Raw genomic sequence first — 26045 nt, 5'->3', positions numbered from 1 at the left:
GGTCGGTGGGATAATAACTGGTGGAACGGCTGGTCGGTGGGATAATAACTGGTGGTACGGCTGGTCCGTGGGATAATAACTGGTGGAACGGCTGGTCTGGGATAATAACTGGTGGTACGGCTGGTCGGTGGGATAATAACTGGTGGAACGGCTGGTCGGTGGGATAATAACTGGTGGAACGGCTGGTCGGTGGGATAATAACTGGTGGAACGGCTGGTCCGTGGGATAATAACTGGTGGAACGGCTGGTCGGTGGAATAATAACTGGTGGTACGGCTGGTCGGTGGGATAATAACTGGTGGAACGGCTGGTCGGTGGGATAATAACTGGTGGAACGGCTGGTCGGTGGGATAATAACTGGTGGAACGGCTGGTCTGGGATAATAACTGGTGGAACGGCTCGTCGGTGGGATAATAACTGGTGGTACGGCTGGTCTGGGATAATAACTGGTGGTACGGCTGGTCGGTGGGATAATAACTGGTGGTACGGCTGGTCGGTGGGATAATAACTGGTGGAACGGCTGGTTGGTGGGATAATAACTGGTGGAACGGCTGGTCGGTGGGATAATAACTGGTGGAACGGCTGGTCGGTGGGATAATAACTGGTGGAACGGCTGGTCGGTGGGATAATAACTGGTGGAACGGCTGGTCGGTGGGATAATAACTGGTGGAACGGCTGGTCGGTGGGATAATAACTGGTGGAACGGCTGGTCGGTGGGATAATAACTGGTGGAACGGCTGGTCGGTGGGATAATAACTGGTGGTACGACTGGTCGGTGGGATAATAACTGGTGGTACGACTGGTCGGTGGGATAATAACTGGTGGTACGGCTGGTCGGTGGGATAATAACTGGTGGAACGGCTGGTCGGTGGGATAATAACTGGTGGAACGGCTGGTCGGTGGGATAATAACTGGTGGAACGGCTGGTCGGTGGGATAATAACTGGTGGTACGACTGGTCGGTGGGATAACTGGTGGAACGGCTGGTCGGTGGGATAATAACTGGTGGAACGGCTGGTCGGTGGGATAATAACTGGTGGTACGACTGGTCGGTGGGATAATAACTGGTGGTACGACTGGTCGGTGGAATAATAACTGGTGGTACGGCTGGTCGGTGGGATAATAACTGGTGGAACGTCTGGTCGGTGGGATAATAACTGGTGGTACGGCTGGTCCGTGGGATAATAACTGGTGGAACGGCTGGTCGGTGGAATAATAACTGGTGGAACGACTGGTCGGTGGGATAATAACTGGTGGTACGGCTGGTCGGTGGGATAATAACTGGTGGTACGGCTGGTCGGTGGGATAATAACTGGTGGAACGGCTGGTCGGTGGGATAATAACTGGTGGTACGGCTGGTCGGTGGAATAATAACTGGTGGTACGGCTGGTCGGTGGGATAATAACTGGTGGAACGGCTGGTCGGTGGGATAATAACTGGTGGTACGACTGGTCGGTGGGATAATAACTGGTGGAACGGTTGGTCGGTGGGATAATAACTGGAGGAACGGCTGGTCGGTGGGATAATAACTGGTGGAACGGCTGGTCGGTGGGATAATAACTGGTGGAACGGCTGGTCGGTGGGATAATAACTGGTGGTACGACTGGTCGGTGGGATAATAACTGGTGGAACGACTGGTCGGTGGGATAATAACTGGTGGAACGGCTGGTCGGTGGGATAATAACTGGTGGAACGGCTGGTCTGGGATAATAACTGGTGGAACGGCTGGTCGGTGGGATAATAATTGGTGGAACGGCTGGTCGGTGGGATAATAACTGGTGGAACGGCTGGTCAGTGGCATAATAACTGGTGGAACGGCTGGTCTGGGATATAACTGGTGGTACGACTGGTCGGTGGGATAATAACTGGTGGAACGACTGGTCGGTGGGATAATAACTGGTGGAACGGCTGGTCGGTGGGATAATAACTGGTGGAACGGCTGGTCGGTGGGATAATAACTGGTGGAACGACTGGTCGGTGGGATAATAACTGGTGGAACGGCTGGTCGGTGGGATAATAACTGGTGGAACGGCTGGTCGGTGGGATAATAACTGGTGGAACGGCTGGTCGGTGGGATAATAACTGGTGGAACGGCTGGTCGGTGGGATAATAACTGGTGGAACGGCTGGTCGGTGGGATAATAACTGGTGGAACGGCTGGTCGGTGGGATAATAACTGGTGGAACGACTGGTCGGTGGGATAATAACTGGTGGAACGGCTGGTCGGTGGGATAACTGGTGGAACGGCTGGTCGGTGGGATAATAACTGGTGGTACGGCTGGTCGGTGGGATAATAACTGGTGGAACGGCTGGTCGGTGGGATAATAACTGGTGGTACGGCTGGTCCGTGGGATAATAACTGGTGGAACGGCTGGTCTGGGATAATAACTGGTGGTACGGCTGGTCGGTGGGATAATAACTGGTGGAACGGCTGGTCGGTGGGATAATAACTGGTGGAACGGCTGGTCGGTGGGATAATAACTGGTGGAACGGCTGGTCCGTGGGATAATAACTGGTGGAACGGCTGGTCGGTGGAATAATAACTGGTGGTACGGCTGGTCGGTGGGATAATAACTGGTGGAACGGCTGGTCGGTGGGATAATAACTGGTGGAACGGCTGGTCGGTGGGATAATAACTGGTGGAACGGCTGGTCTGGGATAATAACTGGTGGAACGGCTCGTCGGTGGGATAATAACTGGTGGTACGGCTGGTCTGGGATAATAACTGGTGGTACGGCTGGTCGGTGGGATAATAACTGGTGGTACGGCTGGTCGGTGGGATAATAACTGGTGGAACGGCTGGTTGGTGGGATAATAACTGGTGGAACGGCTGGTCGGTGGGATAATAACTGGTGGAACGGCTGGTCGGTGGGATAATAACTGGTGGAACGGCTGGTCGGTGGGATAATAACTGGTGGAACGGCTGGTCGGTGGGATAATAACTGGTGGAACGGCTGGTCGGTGGGATAATAACTGGTGGAACGGCTGGTCGGTGGGATAATAACTGGTGGAACGGCTGGTCGGTGGGATAATAACTGGTGGTACGACTGGTCGGTGGGATAATAACTGGTGGTACGACTGGTCGGTGGGATAATAACTGGTGGTACGGCTGGTCGGTGGGATAATAACTGGTGGAACGGCTGGTCGGTGGGATAATAACTGGTGGTACGGCTGGTCCGTGGGATAATAACTGGTGGAACGGCTGGTCGGTGGAATAATAACTGGTGGTACGGCTGGTCGGTGGGATAATAACTGGTGGAACGGCTGGTCGGTGGGATAATAACTGGTGGTACGGCTGGTCTGGGATAATAACTGGTGGAACGGCTGGTCGGTGGGATAATAACTGGTGGAACGACTGGTCGGTGGGATAATAACTGGTGGAACGGCTGGTCGGTGGGATAATAACTGGTGGAACGGCTGGTCTGGGATATAACTGGTGGTACGACTGGTCGGTGGGATAATAACTGGTGGTACGACTGGTCGGTGGGATAATAACTGGTGGAACGGTTGGTCGGTGGGATAATAACTGGAGGAACGGCTGGTCGGTGGGATAATAACTGGTGGAACGGCTGGTCGGTGGGATAATAACTGGTGGAACGGCTGGTCGGTGGGATAATAACTGGTGGTACGACTGGTCGGTGGGATAATAACTGGTGGAACGACTGGTCTGGGATATAACTGGTGGTACGACTGGTCGGTGGGATAATAACTGGTGGAACGACTGGTCTGGGATAATAACTGGTGGAACGGCTCGTCGGTGGGATAATAACTGGTGGTACGGCTGGTCTGGGATAATAACTGGTGGTACGGCTGGTCGGTGGGATAATAACTGGTGGAACGGCTGGTCGGTGGGATAATAACTGGTGGAACGGCTGGTCGGTGGGATAATAACTGGTGGTACGACTGGTCGGTGGGATAATAACTGGTGGAACGGCTGGTCGTGGGATAATGACTGGTGGAACGGCTGGTCGGTGGGATAATAACTGGTGGTACGACTGGTCGGTGGGATAATAACTGGTGGTACGCCTGGTCGGTGGGATAATAACTGGTGGAACGGCTGGTCGGTGGGATAATAACTGGTGGTACGGCTGGTCGGTGGGATAATAACTGGTGGTACGACTGGTAGATTGGATAACTGGTGGAACGGCTGGTCGGTGGGATAATAACTGGTGGTACGGCTGGTCGGTGGGATAATAACTGGTGGTACGGCTGGTCTGGGATAATAACTGGTGGTACGGCTGGTCGGTGGGATAATAACTGGTGGTACGGCTGGTCTGGGATAATAACTGGTGGTACGGCTGGTCTGGGATAATAACTGGTGGTACGGCTGGTCGGTGGGATAATAACTGGTGGAACGGCTGGTCGGTGGGATAATAACTGGTGGAACGGCTGGTCGGTGGGATAATAACTGGTGGAACGGCTGGTCGGTGGGATAATAACTGGTGGAACGGCTGGTCGGTGGGATAATAACTGGTGGAACGGCTGGTCGGTGGGATAATAACTGGTGGAACGGCTGGTCGGTGGGATAATAACTGGTGGAACGGCTGGTCGGTGGGATAATAACTGGTGGAACGGCTGGTCCGTGGGATAATAACTGGTGGAACGGCTGGTCGGTGGGATAATAACTGGTGGAACGGCTGGTCGGTGGGATAATAACTGGTGGAACGGCTGGTCGGTGGGATAATAACTGGTAGAACGGCTGGTCGGTGGGATAATAACTGGTAGAACGGCTGGTCGGTGGGATAATAACTGGTGGAACGGCTGGTCGGTGGGATAATAACTGGTGGTACGACTGGTCGGTGGGATAATAACTGGTGGAACGGCTGGTCGGTGGGATAATAACTGGTGGTACGACTGGTCGGTGGGATAATAACTGGTGGTACGGCTGGTCGGTGGGATAATAACTGGTGGAACGGCTGGTCGGTGGGATAATAACTGGTGGTACGGCTGGTCTGGGATAATAACTGGTGGTACGGCTGGTCGGTGAGATAATAACTGGTGGAACGGCTGGTCGGTGGGATAATAACTGGTGGAACGGCTGGTCGGTGGGATAATAACTGGTGGAACGGCTGGTCGGTGGGATAATAACTGGTGGTACGACTGGTCGGTGGGATAATAACTGGTGGTACGGCTGGTCGGTGGGATAATAACTGGTGGTACGGCTGGTCGGTGGGATAATTGGTGGTACGGCTGGTCGGTGGGATAATAACTGGTGGTACGGCTGGTCGGTGGGATAATAACTGGTGGTACGGCTGGTCGGTGGGATAATAACTGGTGGTACGGCTGGTCGGTGGGATAATAACTGGTGGAACGGCTGGTCCGTGGGATAATAACTGGTGGTACGGCTGGTCTGGGATAATAACTGGTGGAACGGCTGGTCGGTGGGATAATAACTGGTGGTACGGCTGGTCGGTGGGATAATAACTGGTGGAACGGCTGGTCGGTGGGATAATAACTGGTGGAACGGCTGGTCGGTGGGATAATAACTGGTGGTACGGCTGGTCGGTGGGATAATAACTGGTGGTACGGCTGGTCTGGGATAATAACTGGTGGAACGGCTGGTCGGTGGCATAATAACTGGTGGAACGGCTGGTCGGTGGGATAATAACTGGTGGAACGGCTGGTCGGTGGGATAATAACTGGTGGAACGGCTGGTCGGTGGGATAATAACTGGTGGAACGGCTGGTCGGTGGGATAATAACTGGTGGTACGACTGGTCGGTGGGATAACTGGTGGAACGGCTGGTCGGTGGGATAATAACTGGTGGAACGGCTGGTCGGTGGGATAATAACTGGTGGTACGACTGGTCGGTGGGATAATAACTGGTGGTACGACTGGTCGGTGGAATAATAACTGGTGGTACGGCTGGTCGGTGGGATAATAACTGGTGGAACGTCTGGTCGGTGGGATAATAACTGGTGGTACGGCTGGTCCGTGGGATAATAACTGGTGGAACGGCTGGTCGGTGGAATAATAACTGGTGGAACGACTGGTCGGTGGGATAATAACTGGTGGTACGGCTGGTCGGTGGGATAATAACTGGTGGTACGGCTGGTCGGTGGGATAATAACTGGTGGAACGGCTGGTCGGTGGGATAATAACTGGTGGTACGGCTGGTCGGTGGAATAATAACTGGTGGTACGGCTGGACGGTGGGATAATAACTGGTGGAACGGCTGGTCGGTGGGATAATAACTGGTGGTACGACTGGTCGGTGGGATAATAACTGGTGGAACGGTTGGTCGGTGGGATAATAACTGGAGGAACGGCTGGTCGGTGGGATAATAACTGGTGGAACGGCTGGTCGGTGGGATAATAACTGGTGGAACGGCTGGTCGGTGGGATAATAACTGGTGGTACGACTGGTCGGTGGGATAATAACTGGTGGAACGACTGGTCGGTGGGATAATAACTGGTGGAACGGCTGGTCGGTGGGATAATAACTGGTGGAACGGCTGGTCTGGGATAATAACTGGTGGAACGGCTGGTCGGTGGGATAATAACTGGTGGAACGGCTGGTCGGTGGGATAATAACTGGTGGAACGGCTGGTCAGTGGCATAATAACTGGTGGAACGGCTGGTCTGGGATATAACTGGTGGTACGACTGGTCGGTGGGATAATAACTGGTGGAACGACTGGTCGGTGGGATAATAACTGGTGGAACGGCTGGTCGGTGGGATAATAACTGGTGGAACGGCTGGTCGGTGGGATAATAACTGGTGGAACGACTGGTCGGTGGGATAATAACTGGTGGAACGGCTGGTCGGTGGGATAATAACTGGTGGAACGGCTGGTCGGTGGGATAATAACTGGTGGAACGGCTGGTCGGTGGGATAATAACTGGTGGAACGGCTGGTCGGTGGGATAATAACTGGTGGAACGGCTGGTCGGTGGGATAATAACTGGTGGAACGGCTGGTCGGTGGGATAATAACTGGTGGAACGACTGGTCGGTGGGATAATAACTGGTGGAACGGCTGGTCGGTGGGATAACTGGTGGAACGGCTGGTCGGTGGGATAATAACTGGTGGAACGGCTGGTCGGTGGGATAATAACTGGTGGTACGGCTGGTCCGTGGGATAATAACTGGTGGAACGGCTGGTCTGGGATAATAACTGGTGGTACGGCTGGTCGGTGGGATAATAACTGGTGGAACGGCTGGTCGGTGGGATAATAACTGGTGGAACGGCTGGTCGGTGGGATAATAACTGGTGGAACGGCTGGTCGGTGGGATAATAACTGGTGGAACGGCTGGTCGGTGGAATAATAACTGGTGGTACGGCTGGTCGGTGGGATAATAACTGGTGGAACGGCTGGTCGGTGGGATAATAACTGGTGGAACGGCTGGTCGGTGGGATAATAACTGGTGGAACGGCTGGTCTGGGATAATAACTGGTGGAACGGCTCGTCGGTGGGATAATAACTGGTGGTACGGCTGGTCTGGGATAATAACTGGTGGTACGGCTGGTCGGTGGGATAATAACTGGTGGTACGGCTGGTCGGTGGGATGATAACTGGTGGAACGGCTGGTTGGTGGGATAATAACTGGTGGAACGGCTGGTCGGTGGGATAATAACTGGTGGAACGGCTGGTCGGTGGGATAATAACTGGTGGAACGGCTGGTCGGTGGGATAATAACTGGTGGAACGGCTGGTCGGTGGGATAATAACTGGTGGAACGGCTGGTCGGTGGGATAATAACTGGTGGAACGGCTGGTCGGTGGGATAATAACTGGTGGAACGGCTGGTCGGTGGGATAATAACTGGTGGTACGACTGGTCGGTGGGATAATAACTGGTGGTACGACTGGTCGGTGGAATAATAACTGGTGGTACGGCTGGTCGGTGGGATAATAACTGGTGGAACGGCTGGTCGGTGGGATAATAACTGGTGGTACGGCTGGTCCGTGGGATAATAACTGGTGGAACGGCTGGTCGGTGGAATAATAACTGGTGGTACGGCTGGTCGGTGGGATAATAACTGGTGGAACGGCTGGTCGGTGGGATAATAACTGGTGGTACGGCTGGTCTGGGATAATAACTGGTGGAACGGCTGGTCGGTGGGATAATAACTGGTGGAACGACTGGTCGGTGGGATAATAACTGGTGGAACGGCTGGTCGGTGGGATAATAACTGGTGGAACGGCTGGTCTGGGATATAACTGGTGGTACGACTGGTCGGTGGGATAATAACTGGTGGTACGACTGGTCGGTGGGATAATAACTGGTGGAACGGTTGGTCGGTGGGATAATAACTGGAGGAACGGCTGGTCGGTGGGATAATAACTGGTGGAACGGCTGGTCGGTGGGATAATAACTGGTGGAACGGCTGGTCGGTGGGATAATAACTGGTGGTACGACTGGTCGGTGGGATAATAACTGGTGGAACGACTGGTCTGGGATATAACTGGTGGTACGACTGGTCGGTGGGATAATAACTGGTGGAACGACTGGTCTGGGATAATAACTGGTGGAACGGCTCGTCGGTGGGATAATAACTGGTGGTACGGCTGGTCGGTGGGATAATAACTGGTGGTACGACTGGTAGATTGGATAACTGGTGGAACGGCTGGTCGGTGGGATAATAACTGGTGGTACGGCTGGTCGGTGGGATAATAACTGGTGGTACGGCTGGTCTGGGATAATAACTGGTGGTACGGCTGGTCGGTGGGATAATAACTGGTGGTACGGCTGGTCTGGGATAATAACTGGTGGTACGGCTGGTCTGGGATAATAACTGGTGGTACGGCTGGTCGGTGGGATAATAACTGGTGGAACGGCTGGTCGGTGGGATAATAACTGGTGGAACGGCTGGTCGGTGGGATAATAACTGGTGGAACGGCTGGTCGGTGGGATAATAACTGGTGGAACGGCTGGTCGGTGGGATAATAACTGGTGGAACGGCTGGTCGGTGGGATAATAACTGGTGGAACGGCTGGTCGGTGGGATAATAACTGGTGGAACGGCTGGTCGGTGGGATAATAACTGGTGGAACGGCTGGTCGGTGGGATAATAACTGGTAGAACGGCTGGTCGGTGGGATAATAACTGGTGGAACGGCTGGTCGGTGGGATAATAACTGGTGGTACGACTGGTCGGTGGGATAATAACTGGTGGAACGGCTGGTCGGTGGGATAATAACTGGTGGTACGACTGGTCGGTGGGATAATAACTGGTGGTACGGCTGGTCGGTGGGATAATAACTGGTGGAACGGCTGGTCGGTGGGATAATAACTGGTGGTACGGCTGGTCTGGGATAATAACTGGTGGTACGGCTGGTCGGTGAGATAATAACTGGTGGAACGGCTGGTCGGTGGGATAATAACTGGTGGAACGGCTGGTCGGTGGGATAATAACTGGTGGAACGGCTGGTCGGTGGGATAATAACTGGTGGAACGGCTGGTCCGTGGGATAATAACTGGTGGTACGGCTGGTCTGGGATAATAACTGGTGGAACGGCTGGTCGGTGGGATAATAACTGGTGGTACGGCTGGTCTGGGATAATAACTGGTGGTACGGCTGGTCGGTGGGATAATAACTGGTGGAACGGCTGGTCGGTGGGATAATAACTGGTGGAACGGCTGGTCGGTGGGATAATAACTGGTGGAACGGCTGGTCGGTGGGATAATAACTGGTGGAACGGCTGGTCGGTGGGATAATAACTCGTGGAACGGCTGGTCGGTGGGATAATAACTGGTGGAACGGCTGGTCGGTGGGATAATAACTGGTGGAACGGCTGGTCGGTGGGATAATAACTGGTGGAACGGCTGGTCTGGGATAATAACTGGTGGAACGGCTGGTCTGGGATAATAACTGGTGGAACGGCTGGTCTGGGATAATAACTGGTGAAACGGCTGGCCTGGGATAATAACTGGTGGAACGGCTGGTCTGGGATAATAACTGGTGGAACGGCTGGTCTGGGATAATAACTGGTGGAACGGCTGGTCTGGGATAATAACTGGTGGTACGACTGGTCGGTGGGATAATAACTGGTGGAACGGCTGGTCGGTGGGATAATAACTCGTGGAACGGCTGGTCGGTGGGATAATAACTGGTGGAACGGCTGGTCGGTGGGATAATAACTGGTGGAACGGCTGGTCTGGGATAATAACTGGTGGAACGGCTGGTCTGGGATAATAACTGGTGGAACGGCTGGTCTGGGATAATAACTGGTGGAACGGCTGGCCTGGGATAATAACTGGTGGAACGGCTGGCCTGGGATAATAACTGGTGGAACGGCTGGTCTGGGATAATAACTGGTGGAACGGCTGGTCTGGGATAATAACTGGTGGAACGGCTGGTCTGGGATAATAACTGGTGGAACGGCTGGTCTGGGATAATAACTGGTGGAACGGCTGGTCGGTGGGATAATAACTGGTGGAACGGCTGGTCTGGGATAATAACTGGTGGAACGGCTGGTCTGGGATAATAACTGGTGGAACGGCTGGTCGGTGGGATAATAACTGGTGGAACGGCTGGTCGGTGGGATAATAACTGGTGGAACGGCTGGTCGGTGGGATAATAACTGGTGGAACGGCTGGTCTGGGATAATAACTGGTGGAACGGCTGGTCTGGGATAATAACTGGTGGAACGGCTGGTCTGGGATAATAACTGGTGGAACGGCTGGCCTGGGATAATAACTGGTGGAACGGCTGGCCTGGGATAATAACTGGTGGAACGGCTGGTCTGGGATAATAACTGGTGGAACGGCTGGTCTGGGATAATAACTGGTGGAACGGCTGGTCTGGGATAATAACTGGTGGAACGGCTGGTCTGGGATAATAACTGGTGGAACGGCTGGTCGGTGGGATAATAACTGGTGGAACGGCTGGTCTGGGATAATAACTGGTGGAACGGCTGGTCTGGGATAATAACTGGTGGAACGGCTGGTCGGTGGGATAATAACTGGTGGAACGGCTGGTCGGTGGGATAATAACTGGTGGAACGGCTGGTCGGTGGGATAATAACTGGTGGAACGGCTGGTCTGGGATAATAACTGGTGGAACGGCTGGTCTGGGATAATAACTGGTGGAACGGCTGGCCTGGGATAATAACTGGTGGAACGGCTGGTCTGGGATAATAACTGGTGGAACGGCTGGTCTGGGATAATAACTGGTGGAACGGCTGGTCTGGGATAATAACTGGTGGAACGGCTGGTCGGTGGGATAATAACTGGTGGAACGGCTGGTCGGTGGGATAATAACTGGTGGAACGGCTGGTCGGTGGGATAATAACTGGTGGAACGGCTGGTCTGGGATAATAACTGGTGGAACGGCTGGTCTGGGATAATAACTGGTGGAACGGCTGGCCTGGGATAATAACTGGTGGAACGGCTGGTCTGGGATAATAACTGGTGGAACGGCTGGTCTGGGATAATAACTGGTGGAACGGCTGGTCTGGGATAATAACTGGTGGAACGGCTGGTCTGGGATAATAACTGGTGGAACGGCTGGTCGGTGGGATAATAACTGGTGGAACGGCTGGTCTGGGATAATAACTGGTGGAACGGCTGGTCGGTGGGATAATAACTGGTGGAACGGCTGGTCTGGGATAATAACTGGTGGAACGGCTGGTCTGGGATAATAACTGGTGGAACGGCTGGTCGGTGGGATAATAACTGGTGGAACGGCTGGTCGGTGGGATAATAACTGGTGGAACGGCTGGTCGGTGGGATAATAACTGGTGGAACGGCTGGTCTGGGATAATAACTGGTGGAACGGCTGGTCTGGGATAATAACTGGTGGAACGGCTGGTCTGGGATAATAACTGGTGGAACGGCTGGTCTGGGATAATAACTGGTGGAACGGCTGGTCGGTGGGATAATAACTGGTGGAACGGCTGGTCTGGGATAATAACTGGTGGAACGGCTGGTCGGTGGGATAATAACTGGTGGAACGGCTGGTCGGTGGGATAATAACTGGTGGAACGGCTGGTCTGGGATAATAACTGGTGGAACGGCTGGTCTGGGATAATAACTGGTGGAACGGCTGGCCTGGGATAATAACTGGTGGAACGGCTGGTCTGGGATAATAACTGGTGGAACGGCTGGTCTGGGATAATAACTGGTGGAACGGCAGGTTCAGGAGCTGGTTTCATTCTTACCTTTTCTCTCTCAGCTGACTCCTCTGGAGTCCCTCCGCCCACCTCTCCAGTCCTGCACCACACTTTGAGGCGTCCCGCCTCGGTCCGCCTCCACAGGTCGTCCATGTTGGAGTGGCCGAGATGCCGTCCTCCGGCCTCGGAGCTGGAATCGGACACGTTATGTTCTGCAGAGTGAACCTGGATCAGAGGTCTGACGGTGGGAAGAGCCGGTACCTGAGAGTCACTGCAGCTGCAGGAATGTTCAGCTTCTTGCTGATCCTTCCCAGAAGCGCTCCGTACGGAGAACCTCTGGCAATGCAGACGGCGAAGTTGAAGGTGAAATGGACTTTGACGATACAGGAAGCATCTGCAGACTCCTGGAAGAAAACCAGAATGTTCTGTTAATCGTGTGGGCTCAGCGACGAGCAGGCATGGAGGATTTTCCTCAGCGTACCATCCTCCGAGCATCTCCGCCACCGTCTCCTGGAGTCAGACCTGACAGAAGCGGAAAACAGGTTTTATCCCGTCTGCATGGTAGGAAGTCTGGAAAAGTGTTGGTTTACTTACCCTGAATCCTCGCAGGTCTGGTTGGTGGTTCTCGGCTCGGAGGCTCACCTCGGTCTGGCTGGTTGATCTGAACACAGAGAAGCTCTGAGGTCACACTGGACCGGGTCATCCTGGTCCAGATCAGAGGTCACTAGAGACTAGGTCACAGGTCATTTAGACCAGGTCACTTAGGATCAGGTCACCCTAGACCAAGTCTGAGGTCAAATAGCCATGGACACAGTCAGGGGTCACATTGGACCTCCTGATGAAAACCAAATCATAAAGACGTCCTGACGGGGACGTCCTGAGGGGGACGTACTGACGGGGACGTCTTGTCGGGGACGTCCTGTCGGGGACGTCCTGAGGGGGACGTCCTGACGGGGACGTCCTGAGGGAGACGTCCTGTCGGGGACGTACTGACGGGGACGTCCTGAGGGGGACGTCCTGTCGGGGACGTCCTGTCGGGGACGTACTGACGGGGACGTCCTGAGGGGGACGTCCTGTCGTCCTGAGGGGGACGTCCTGAGGGGGACGTCCTGTCGGGGACGTCCTGACGGGGACGTCCTGAGGGGGACGTCCTGTTGGGGACGTCCTGAGGGGGACGTCCTGTCGGGGACGTACTGACAGGGACGTCCTGAGGGGGACGTCCTGTCGGGGACGTACTGACGGGGACGTCCTGTTGGGGACGTCCTGAGGGGGATGTCCTGTCGGGGACGTACTGACGGGGACGTCCTGAGGGGGACGTCCTGTCGGGGACGTACTGACGGGGACGTCCTGACGGGGACGTACTGACGGGGACGTCCTGAAGGGGACGTCCTGTCGGGGACGTCCTGACGGGGACGTCCTGACGGGGACGTCCTGAGGAGGACGTCCTGTCGGGGACGTACTGACGGGGACGTCCTGAGGGGGACGTACTGACGGGGACGTCCTGACGGGGACGTCCTGAGGAGGACGTACTGAGGGAGACGTCCTGTCGGGGACGTCCTGACGGGGACGTCCTGAGGGGGACGTCCTGTCGGGGACGTCCTTTCGGGGACGTCCTGAGGGGGATGTCCTGTCGGGGACGTACTGACGGGGACGTCCTGAGGGGGACGTCCTGTCGGGGACGTACTGACGGGGACGTCCTTTCGGGGACGTCCTGTCGGGGGACGTCCTGTCGGGGACGTCCTTTTGGGGACGTCCTTTTGGGGACGTACTGACGGGGACGTCCTGTCGGGGACGTACTGAGGGGGACGTCCTGTCGGGGACGTCCTTTCGGGGACGTCCTGTCGGGGACGTACTGACGGGGACGTCCTGTCGGGGACGTCCTTTCGGGGACGTCCTTTCGGGGGACGTCCTGTCGGGGACGTCCTGAGGGGGACGTACTGACGGGGACGTCCTGTCGGGGACGTACTGACGGGGACGTCCTGAGGGGGACGTCCTGTTGGGGACGTCCTGAGGGGGACGTCCTGTCGTCCTGAGGGGGACGTCCTGAGGGGGACGTCCTGTCGGGGACGTCCTGACGGGGACGTCCTGAGGGGGACGTCCTGTCGGGGACGTCCTGACGGGGACGTCCTGACGGGGGAATTCCTGTCGGGGACGTACTGACGGGGACGTCCTGAGGGGGACGTCCTGTCGGGGACGTACTGACGGGGACGTCCTGAGGGGGACGTCCTGTCGGGGACGTCCTGAGGGGGACGTCCTGTCGGGGACGTCCTGACGGGGACGTCCTAAGGGGGAATTCCTGTCGGGGACGTACTGACGGGGACGTCCTGAGGGGGACGTCCTGTCGGGGACGTACTGACGGGGACGTCCTGAGGGGGAATTCCTGTCTGGGACGTCCTGAGGGGGACGTCCTGTCGGGGACGTACTGACAGTGACGTCCTGAGGGGGACGTCCTGTCGGGGACGTACTGACGGGGACGTCCTGAGGGGGACGTCCTGTCGGGGACGTACTGACAGTGACGTCCTGAGGGGGACGTCCTGTCGGGGACGTACTGACGGGGACGTCCTGAGGGGGAATTCCTGTCTGGGACGTCCTGAGGGGGACGTCCTGTCGGGGACGTACTGACAGTGACGTCCTGAGGGGGACGTCCTGTCGGGGACGTACTGACGGGGACGTCCTGAGGGGGACGTCCTGTCGGGGACGTACTGACAGTGACGTCCTGAGGGGGATGTCCTGTCGGGGACGTACTGACGGGGACGTCCTGAGGGGGACGTCCTGTCGGGGACGTACTGACGGGGACGTCCTGACGGGGACGTACTGACGGGGACGTCCTGAAGGGGACGTCCTGTCGGGGACGTCCTGACGGGGACGTCCTGACGGGGACGTCCTGAGGAGGACGTCCTGTCGGGGACGTACTGACGGGGACGTCCTGAGGGGGACGTCCTGTCGGGGACGTCCTGACGGGGACGTACTGACGGGGACGTACTGACGGGGACGTCCTGAAGGGGACGTCCTGTCGGGGACGTCCTGACGGGGACGTCCTGACGGGGACGTCCTGAGGAGGACGTCCTGTCGGGGACGTACTGACGGGGACGTCCTGACGGGGACGTCCTGAGGAGGACGTACTGAGGGAGACGTCCTGTCGGGGACGTCCTGACGGGGACGTCCTGAGGGGGACGTCCTGTCGGGGACGTCCTGAGGGGGACGTCCTGTCGGGGACGTCATTTCGGGGACGTCCTGACGGGGACGTACTGACGGGGACGTCCTGAGGGGGACGTCCTGTTGGGGACGTCCTGACGGGGACGTCCTGTCGGGGACGTCCTAAGGGGGAATTCCTGTCTGGGACGTCCTGAGGGGGACGTCCTGTCGGGGACGTACTGACAGTGACGTCCTGAGGGGGACGTCCTGTCGGGGACGTCCTGACGGGGACGTCCTGAGGGGGACGTCCTGTTGGGGACGTCCTGAGGGGGACGTCCTGTCGGGGACGTACTGACAGGGACGTCCTGAGGGGGACGTCCTGTCGGGGACGTACTGACGGGGACGTCCTGTTGGGGACGTCCTGAGGGGGATGTCCTGTCGGGGACGTACTGACGGGGACGTCCTGAGGGGGACGTCCTGTCGGGGACGTACTGACGGGGACGTCCTGACGGGGACGTACTGACGGGGACGTCCTGAAGGGGACGTCCTGTCGGGGACGTCCTGACGGGGACGTCCTGACGGGGACGTCCTGAGGAGGACGTCCTGTCGGGGACGTACTGACGGGGACGTACTGACGGGGACGTCCTGAGGGGGACGTCCTGTCGGGGACGTCCTGACGGGGACGTACTGACGGGGACGTCCTGACGGGGACGTCCTGAGGAGGACGTACTGACGGGGACGTCTTGTCGGGGACGTCCTGAGGGGGACGTACTGAGGGAGACGTCCTGTCGGGGACGTCCTGACGGGGACGTACTGAGGGAGACGTCCTGTCGGGGACGTCCTGACGGGGACGTCCTGAGGGTGACGTCCTGTCGGGGACGTCCTTTCGGGGACGTCCTGACGGGGACGTACTGACGGGGACGTCCTGAGGGGGACGTCCTGTCGTCCTGAGGGGGACGTCCTGAGGGGGACGTCCTGACGGGGACGTACTGACGGGGACGTCCTGAGGGGGACGTCCTGTCGGGGACGTCCTGTCGGGGACGTCCTGACGGGGACGTCCTGAGGGGGACGTCCTGTCGGGGACGTACTGACGGGGACGTCCTGAGGGGGACGTCCTGACGGGGACGTACTGACGGGGACGTCCTGAGGGGGACGTCCTGTCGGGGACGTCCTGTCGGGGACGTCCTGAGGGGGACGTCCTGTCGTCCTGAGGGGGACGTCCTGAGGGGGACGTCCTGACGGGGACGTACTGACGGGGACGTCCTGAGGGGGACGTCCTGTCGGGGACGTCCTGTCGGGGACGTCCTGACGGGGACGTCCTGAGGGGGACGTCCTGTCGGGGACGTACTGACGGGGACGTCCTGAGGGGGACGTCCTGACGGGGACGTACTGACGGGGACGTCCTGAGGGGGACGTCCTGAGTGGGACGTCCTGTCGGGGACGTACTGACGGGGACGTCCTGAGGGGGACGTCCTGTCGGGGATGTACTGACGGGGACGTCCTGTCGGGGACGTACTGACGGGGACGTCCTGAGGGGGACGTCCTGTCGGGGATGTACTGACGGGGACGTCCTGTCGGGGACGTTCTGAGGGGGACGTCCTGTCGGGGACGTACTGACGGGGACGTCCTGAGGGGGACGTACTGACGGGGACGTCCTGAGGGGGACGTCCTGTCGGGGACGTACTGACGGGGACGTCCTGAGGGGGACGTCCTGTCGGGGACGTTCTGAGGGGGACGTACTGACGGGGACGTTCTGAGGGGGACGTACTGACAGGGACGTTCTGAGGGGGACGTCCTGTCGGGGACGTACTGACGGGGACGTTCTGAGGGGGACGTCCTGTCGGGGACGTACTGACGGGGACGTCCTGTCGGGGACGTCCAGAGGGGACTTACCCGGGTCTGCTGAGTAGCCAGAGAGATTTCCAGACGTTCCAGGTAGTTGTAGGGAACAAGTCCTCGCTGTGATGGACATCATCATCATCATCATCATCATTATCATCAACACCATTAAGTTCAGGTGGGTTCTGGTTCTGGTTCTGGTTCCTACCCTCTCATTGAAGACCACATAGGCCCAGTTATCAGCTCCTTTCTGCAGAACAAACACAATGTTTCCCGGAACCACGGCGAGCTCGTCGCTGGTCTCAGGACAGAACTCGAACAGAACTGTGTGGGGTTCTCCTTCAAGAGCTCTAAAGGCCAGACAGAACCGGGTCATTCAGACAGAACCGGGTCATTACCGGGTCATTCAGACAGAACCGGGTCATTCAGACAGAACCGGGACATTCAGAACCAGGTCATTCAGACAGAACCGGGTCATTCAGACAGAACCGGGACATTCAGAACCAGGTCATTCAGACAGAACCGGGTCATTCAGACAGAACCGGGACATTCAGACAAAACCGGGTCATTCAGACAGAACCGGGTTATTCAGACAGAACCGGGACATTCAGACAAAACCGGGTCATTCACAGAGAACCGGGACATTCAGAACCAGGTCATTCAGACAGAACCGGGTCATTCAGACAGAACCGGGACATTCAGAACCAGGGATGATTAGAACCAGTTTCATGGAACTGACTTATTGTGTGAACGGTACCTCAGAACCTCGGGTTGTCTGGGAGACGCAGGACCGTCCTCAACCTTGCAGATGAAAACAACAATTGTCAGTCGGTGTTTGTTCATTCAGAATGGACTTCATTTGGTCGTCATGGAGATGAGTCTACCTGAGGCTGTAATGGAGCAAATCCTGAGAAATCATCCTGAGGAACAACCGAGGCAACAACCTGGTAAACAAACAGACAAAGCGTCAACGTGGCTTCTCAGCTGGCTTTGAACGGAAAACTTCCTTTCGATGTCCAGATGGGACGATGTCCAAATGGACGATGTCCAGATGGAACGATGTCCAGATGGACGATGTCCAGATGGAACGATGTCCAGATGGACGATGTCCAGATGGACGAATTTCCAGATGGATGAATTTCCAGATGGAACGATGTCCAGATGGACGATGTCCAGATGGACGAATTTCCAGATGGGACGATGTCCAGATGGGACGATGTCCAGATGGAACGATGTCCAGATGGACGATGTCCAGATGGACGAATTTCCAGATGGGACGATGTCCAGATGGGACGATGTCCAGATGGAACGATGTCCAGATGGACGAATTTCCAGATGGGACGATGTCCAGATGGGACGATGTCCAGATGGAACGATGTCCAGATGGACGATGTCCAGATGGACTATTTTCCAGATGGGACGATGTCCAGATGGGACGATGTCCAGATGGACGATGTCCAGATGGAACGATGTCCAGATGGACGAATTTCCAGATGGATGAATTTCCAGATGGAACGATGTCCAGATGGAACGATGTCCAGATGGACGATGTCCAGATGGGACGATGTCCAGATGGACGAATTTCCAGATGGATGAATTTCCAGATGGAACGATGTCCAGATGGACGATGTCCAGATGGGACGATGTCCAGATGGAACGATGTCCAGATGGACGAATTTCCAGATGGGACGATGTCCAGATGGGACGATGTCCAGATGGAACGATGTCCAGATGGACGATGTCCAGATGGACGAATTTCCAGATGGGACGATGTCCAGATGGGACGATGTCCAGATGGACGATGTCCAGATGGGACGATGTCCAGATGGAACGATGTCCAGATGGAACGATGTCCAGATGGGACGATGTCCAGATGGACGATGTGCAGATGGAACGATGTCCAGATGGAACGATGTCCAGATGGACGAATGTGCAGATGGACGATGTCCAGATGGACGAATTTCCAGATGGGACGATGTCCAGATGGACGAATTTCCAGATGGACGAATTTCCAGATGGGACGATGTCCAGATGGACGATGTCCAGATGGGACGATGTCCAGATGGACGATGTGCAGATGGAACGATGTCCAGATGGACGAATTTCCAGATGGGACGATGTCCAGATGGGACGATGTCCAGATGGGACGATGTCCAGATGGACGATGTGCAGATGGAACGATGTCCAGATGGACGATGTCCAGATGGACGAATTTCCAGATGGATGAATTTCCAGATGGACGATGTCCAGATGGAACGATGTCCAGATGGGACGATGTCCAGATGGGACGATGTCCAGATGGACGATGTCCAGTTGGGACGATGTCCAGATGGGACAAATTTCCAGATGGACGAATTTCCAGATGGGACGATGTCCAGATGGGACGATGTCCAGATGGACAATGTGCAGATGGAACGATGTCCAGATGGACGAATGTCCAGATGGATGATGTCCAGATGGACGAATTTCCAGATGGGACGATGTCCAGTTGGGACGATGTCCAGATGGGACGATGTCCAGATGGAACGATGTCCAGATGGACGATGTCCAGATGGACGAATTTCCAGATGGGACGATGTCCAGATGGGACGATGTCCAGATGGAACGATGTCCAGATGGAACGATGTCCAGATGGACGAATTTCCAGATGGGACGATGTCCAGATGGGACGATGTCCAGATGGACGATGTCCAGATGGAACGATGTCCAGCGTGATGTCGGATGAGGTAAATGTGACATTATGACATCAAATCCAAACACGCCAACAAATAAAGTTCTGTAAAAATCCATACAATCGAGGAGCGAACAGGATAATCAATAATCAGTGATGTCATACCTTTGCCTTTCCCAGGTAGTCCTTCTTCTCCAGCTCCGCCACGTAATGTTTGTTGGGTCGGAACAGCGAGGTGGACGGGAACGCCACCAGCTGGAACAGCTTCTGTTTCTGTGCCAAACATTTACATCAGTTACCTTCATGTTCAGCGCCGAGGCGGTAAAACCAGTAGGTCCTTTACTGGGAGCTCTGGTACAGGTCCTTTACTGGGAGCTCTGGTACAGGTCGTGTACTGGGAGCTCTGGTACAGGTCCTTTACTGGGAGCTCTGGTACAGGTCGTGTACTGGGAGCTCTGGTACAGGTCCTTTACTGGGAGCTCTGGTACAGGTCCTTTACTGGGAGCTCTGGTACAGGTCGTGTACTGGGAGCTCTGGTACAGGTCCTTTACTGGGAGCTCTGGTACAGGTCGTGTACTGGGAGCTATGGTACAGGTCCTTTACTGGGAGCTCTGGTACAGGTCCTTTACTGGGAGCTCTGGTACAGGTCCTTTACTGGGAGCTCTGGTACAGGTCGTGTACTGGGAGCTCTGGTACAGGTCCTTTACTGGGAGCTCTGGTACAGGTCGTGTACTGGGAGCTCTGGTACAGGTCGTGTACTGGGAGCTCTGGTACAGGTCCTTTACTGGGAGCTCTGGTACAGGTCCTTTACTGGGAGCTCTGGTACAGGTCGTGTACTGGGAGCTCTGGTACAGGTCCTTTACTGGGAGCTCTGGTACAGGTCGTGTACTGGGAGCTATGGTACAGGTCCTTTACTGGGAGCTCTGGTACAGGTCCTTTACTGGGAGCTCTGGTACAGGTCCTTTACTGGGAGCTCTGGTACAGGTCGTGTACTGGGAGCTCTGGTACAGGTCCTTTACTGGGAGCTCTGGTACAGGTCGTGTACTGGGAGCTCTGGTACAGGTCGTGTACTGGGAGCTCTGGTACAGGTCCTTTACTGGGAGCTCTGGTACAGGTCCTTTACTGGGAGCTCTGGTACAGGTCGTGTACTGGGAGCTCTGGTACAGGTCCTTTACTGGGAGCTCTGGTGCAGGTCCTTTACTGGGAGCTCTGGTACAGGTCCTTTACTGGGAGCTCTGGTACAGGTCCTTTACTGGGAGCTCTGGTACAGGTCGTGTACTGGGAGCTCTGGTACAGGTCCTTTACTGGGAGCTCTGGTACAGGTCCTTTACTGGGAGCTCTGGTACAGGTCGTGTACTGGGAGCTCTGGTACAGGTCCTTTACTGGGAGCTCTGGTACAGGTCCTTTACTGGGAGCTCTGGTACAGGTCGTGTACTGGGAGCTCTGGTACAGGTCCTTTACTGGGAGCTCTGGTACAGGTCGTGTACTGGGAGCTCTGGTACACGTCGTGTACTGGGAGCTCTGGTACAGGTCCTTTACTGGGAGCTCTGGTACAGGTCCTTTACTGGGAGCTCTGGTACAGGTCGTGTACTGGGAGCTCTGGTACAGGTCGTGTACTGGGAGCTCTGGTACAGGTCCTTTACTGGGAGCTCTGGTACAGGTCGTGTACTGGGAGCTCTGGTACAGGTCGTGTACTGGGAGCTCTGGTACAGGTCCTTTACTGGGAGCTCTGGTACAGGTCGTGTACTGGGAGCTCTGGTACAGGTCCTTTACTGGGAGCTCTGGTACAGGTCGTGTACTGGGAGCTCTGGTACAGGTCGTGTACTGGGAGCTCTGGTACAGGTCCTTTACTGGGAGCTCTGGTACAGGTCGTGTACTGGGAGCTCTGGTACAGGTCCTTTACTGGGAGCTCTGGTACAGGTCCTTTACTGGGAGCTCTGGTACAGGTCGTGTACTGGGAGCTCTGGTACAGGTCGTGTACTGGGAGCTCTGGTACAGGTCGTGTACTGGGAGCTCTGGTACAGGTCGTGTACTGGGAGCTCTGGTACAGGTCGTGTACTGGGAGCTCTGGTACAGGTCCTTTACTGGGAGCTCTGGTACAGGTCGTGTACTGGGAGCTCTGGTACAGGTCCTTTACTGGGAGCTCTGGTACAGGTCGTGTACTGGGAGCTCTGGTACAGGTCGTGTACTGGGAGCTCTGGTACAGGTCGTGTACTGGGAGCTCTGGTACAGGTCCTTTACTGGGAGCTCTGGTACAGGTCGTGTACTGGGAGCTCTGGTACAGGTCGTGTACTGGGAGCTCTGGTACAGGTCCTTTACTGGGAGCTCTGGTACAGGTCCTTTACTGGGAGCTCTGGTACAGGTCGTGTACTGGGAGCTCTGGTACAGGTCCTTTACTGGGAGCTCTGGTACAGGTCGTGTACTGGGAGCTCTGGTACAGGTCGTGTACTGGGAGCTCTGGTACAGGTCCTTTACTGGGAGCTCTGGTACAGGTCGTGTACTGGGAGCTCTGGTACAGGTCGTGTACTGGGAGCTCTGGTACAGGTCGTGTACTGGGAGCTCTGGTACAGGTCCTTTACTGGGAGCTCTGGTACAGGTCGTGTACTGGGAGCTCTGGTACAGGTCGTGTACTGGGAGCTCTGGTACAGGTCCTTTACTGGGAGCTCTGGTACAGGTCCTTTACTGGGAGCTCTGGTACAGGTCGTGTACTGGGAGCTCTGGTACAGGTCCTTTACTGGGAGCTCTGGTACAGGTCGTGTACTGGGAGCTCTGGTACAGGTCCTTTACTGGGAGCTCTGGTACAGGTCGTGTACTGGGAGCTCTTGTACAGGTCGTGTACTGGGAGCTCTGGTACAGGTCCTTTACTGGGAGCTCTGGTACAGGTCGTGTACTGGGAGCTCTGGTACAGGTCGTGTACTGGGAGCTCTGGTACAGGTCGTGTACTGGGAGCTCTGGTACAGGTCGTGTACTGGGAGCTCTGGTACAGGTCCTTTACTGGGAGCTCTGGTACAGGTCGTGTACTGGGAGCTCTGGTACAGGTCCTTTACTGGGAGCTCTGGTACAGGTCCTTTACTGGGAGCTCTGGTACAGGTCCTTTACTGGGAGCTCTGGTACAGGTCGTGTACTGGGAGCTCTGGTACAGGTCCTTTACTGGGAGCTCTGGTACAGGTCCTTTACTGGGAGCTCTGGTACAGGTCCTTTACTGGGAGCTCTGGTACGGGTCGTGTACTGGGAGCTCTGGTACAGGTCGTGTACTGGGAGCTCTGGTACAGGTCGTGTACTGGGAGCTCTGGTACAGGTCCTTTACTGGGAGCTCTGGTACAGGTCGTGTACTGGGAGCTCTGGTACAGGTCCTTTACTGGGAGCTCTGGTACAGGTCGTGTACTGGGAGCTCTGGTACAGGTCGTGTACTGGGAGCTCTGGTACAGGTCGTGTACTGGGAGCTCTGGTACAGGTCCTTTACTGGGAGCTCTGGTACAGGTCGTGTACTGGGAGCTCTGGTACAGGTCGTGTACTGGGAGCTCTGGTACAGGTCCTTTACTGGGAGCTCTGGTACAGGTCCTTTACTGGGAGCTCTGGTACAGGTCGTGTACTGGGAGCTCTGGTACAGGTCCTTTACTGGGAGCTCTGGTACAGGTCGTGTACTGGGAGCTCTGGTACAGGTCCTTTACTGGGAGCTCTGGTACAGGTCCTTTACTGGGAGCTCTGGTACAGGTCGTGTACTGGGAGCTCTGGTACAGGTTGTGTACTGGGAGCTCTGGTACAGGTCCTTTACTGGGAGCTCTGGTACAGGTCCTTTACTGGGAGCTCTGGTACAGGTCGTGTACTGGGAGCTCTGGTACAGGTCGTGTACTGGGAGCTCTGGTACAGGTCCTTTACTGGGAGCTCTGGTACAGGTCCTTTACTGGGAGCTCTGGTACAGGTCGTGTACTGGGAGCTCTGGTACAGGTCCTTTACTGGGAGCTCTGGTACAGGTCGTGTACTGGGAGCTCTGGTACAGGTCGTGTACTGGGAGCTCTGGTACAGGTCCTTTACTGGGAGCTCTGGTACAGGTCGTGTACTGGGAGCTCTGGTACAGGTCCTTTACTGGGAGCTCTGGTACAGGTCCTTTACTGGGAGCTCTGGTACAGGTCCTTTACTGGGAGCTCTGGTACAGGTCCTTTACTGGGAGCTCTGGTACAGGTCGTGTACTGGGAGCTCTGGTACAGGTTGTGTACTGGGAGCTCTGGTACAGGTCCTTTACTGGGAGCTCTGGTACAGGTCCTTTACTGGGAGCTCTGGTACAGGTCGTGTACTGGGAGCTCTGGTACAGGTCGTGTACTGGGAGCTCTGGTACAGGTCCTTTACTGGGAGCTCTGGTACAGGTCGTGTACTGGGAGCTCTGGTACAGGTCGTGTACTGGGAGCTCTGGTACAGGTCGTGTACTGGGAGCTCTGGTACAGGTCGTGTACTGGGAGCTCTGGTACAGGTCCTTTACTGGGAGCTCTGGTACAGGTCGTGTACTGGGAGCTCTGGTACAGGTCGTGTACTGGGAGCTCTGGTACAGGTCGTGTACTGGGAGCTCTGGTACAGGTCGTGTACTGGGAGCTCTGGTACAGGTCCTTTACTGGGAGCTCTGGTACAGGTCGTGTACTGGGAGCTCTGGTACAGGTCGTGTACTGGGAGCTCTGGTACAGGTCGTGTACTGGGAGCTCTGGTACAGGTCCTTTACTGGGAGCTCTGGTACAGGTCCTTTACTGGGAGCTCTGGTACAGGTCGTGTACTGGGAGCTCTGGTACAGGTCGTGTACTGGGAGCTCTGGTACAGGTCCTTTACTGGGAGCTCTGGTACAGGTCGTGTACTGGGAGCTCTGGTACAGGTCCTTTACTGGGAGCTCTGGTACAGGTCGTGTACTGGGAGCTCTGGTACAGGTCGTGTACTGGGAGCTCTGGTACAGGTCCTTTACTGGGAGCTCTGGTACAGGTCGTGTACTGGGAGCTCTGGTACAGGTCGTGTACTGGGAGCTCTGGTACAGGTCCTTTACTGGGAGCTCTGGTACAGGTCGTGTACTGGGAGCTCTGGTACAGGTCGTGTACTGGGAGCTCTGGTACAGGTCCTTTACTGGGAGCTCTGGTACAGGTCGTGTACTGGGAGCTCTGGTACAGGTCGTGTACTGGGAGCTCTGGTACAGGTCGTGTACTGGGAGCTCTGGTACACGTCGTGTACTGGGAGCTCTGGTACAGGTCCTTTACTGGGAGCTCTGGTACAGGTCGTGTACTGGGAGCTCTGGTACAGGTCCTTTACTGGGAGCTCTGGTACAGGTCCTTTACTGGGAGCTCTGGTACAGGTCGTGTACTGGGAGCTCTGGTACAGGTTGTGTACTGGGAGCTCTGGTACAGGTCCTTTACTGGGAGCTCTGGTACAGGTCCTTTACTGGGAGCTCTGGTACAGGTCGTGTACTGGGAGCTCTGGTACAGGTCGTGTACTGGGAGCTCTGGTACAGGTCCTTTACTGGGAGCTCTGGTACAGGTCCTTTACTGGGAGCTCTGGTACAGGTCGTGTACTGGGAGCTCTGGTACAGGTCCTTTACTGGGAGCTCTGGTACAGGTCGTGTACTGGGAGCTCTGGTACAGGTCGTGTACTGGGAGCTCTGGTACAGGTCCTTTACTGGGAGCTCTGGTACAGGTCGTGTACTGGGAGCTCTGGTACAGGTCCTTTACTGGGAGCTCTGGTACAGGTCCTTTACTGGGAGCTCTGGTACAGGTCCTTTACTGGGAGCTCTGGTACAGGTCCTTTACTGGGAGCTCTGGTACAGGTCGTGTACTGGGAGCTCTGGTACAGGTTGTGTACTGGGAGCTCTGGTACAGGTCCTTTACTGGGAGCTCTGGTACAGGTCCTTTACTGGGAGCTCTGGTACAGGTCGTGTACTGGGAGCTCTGGTACAGGTCGTGTACTGGGAGCTCTGGTACAGGTCCTTTACTGGGAGCTCTGGTACAGGTCGTGTACTGGGAGCTCTGGTACAGGTCGTGTACTGGGAGCTCTGGTACAGGTCGTGTACTGGGAGCTCTGGTACAGGTCGTGTACTGGGAGCTCTGGTACAGGTCCTTTACTGGGAGCTCTGGTACAGGTCGTGTACTGGGAGCTCTGGTACAGGTCGTGTACTGGGAGCTCTGGTACAGGTCGTGTACTGGGAGCTCTGGTACAGGTCGTGTACTGGGAGCTCTGGTACAGGTCCTTTACTGGGAGCTCTGGTACAGGTCGTGTACTGGGAGCTCTGGTACAGGTCGTGTACTGGGAGCTCTGGTACAGGTCCTTTACTGGGAGCTCTGGTACAGGTCGTGTACTGGGAGCTCTGGTACAGGTCCTTTACTGG

At 56.0% G+C, this 26045-nt stretch overlaps 1 protein-coding gene across 2 annotated transcripts in view; it reads right to left on the bottom strand.

Moving 5' to 3' along the window:
• Positions 1-26045, bottom strand: part of ncf2 (neutrophil cytosolic factor 2) — a gene marked incomplete at its 3' end in the record, with an annotated part of 90433 nt that overhangs the window by 54557 nt on the left and 9831 nt on the right. For both annotated transcript variants that reach the window (XM_079259453.1, XM_079259452.1), the window contains exons 5-13: positions 19859-19966; positions 17907-17966; positions 17780-17823; positions 17231-17372; positions 17077-17142; positions 12643-12709; positions 12530-12570; positions 12310-12452; positions 12097-12238 (exon numbers count right to left, since the gene is read on the bottom strand). In XM_079259453.1, the coding sequence (XP_079115579.1) occupies positions 12097-12238; positions 12310-12452; positions 12530-12570; positions 12643-12709; positions 17077-17142; positions 17231-17372; positions 17780-17823; positions 17907-17966; positions 19859-19966 (813 nt within the window). The remainder of the gene's footprint in view (positions 1-12096; positions 12239-12309; positions 12453-12529; positions 12571-12642; positions 12710-17076; positions 17143-17230; positions 17373-17779; positions 17824-17906; positions 17967-19858; positions 19967-26045) is intronic.

This window comes from Telmatherina bonti (genome assembly GCF_933228915.1).
Source record: "Telmatherina bonti genome assembly, chromosome: 20".
Taxonomy (NCBI): Eukaryota; Metazoa; Chordata; class Actinopteri; order Atheriniformes; family Telmatherinidae; genus Telmatherina; species Telmatherina bonti.
Note: the sequence above shows the minus strand (reverse complement) of the source record. Positions and strands in the feature narration are given on the sequence as shown.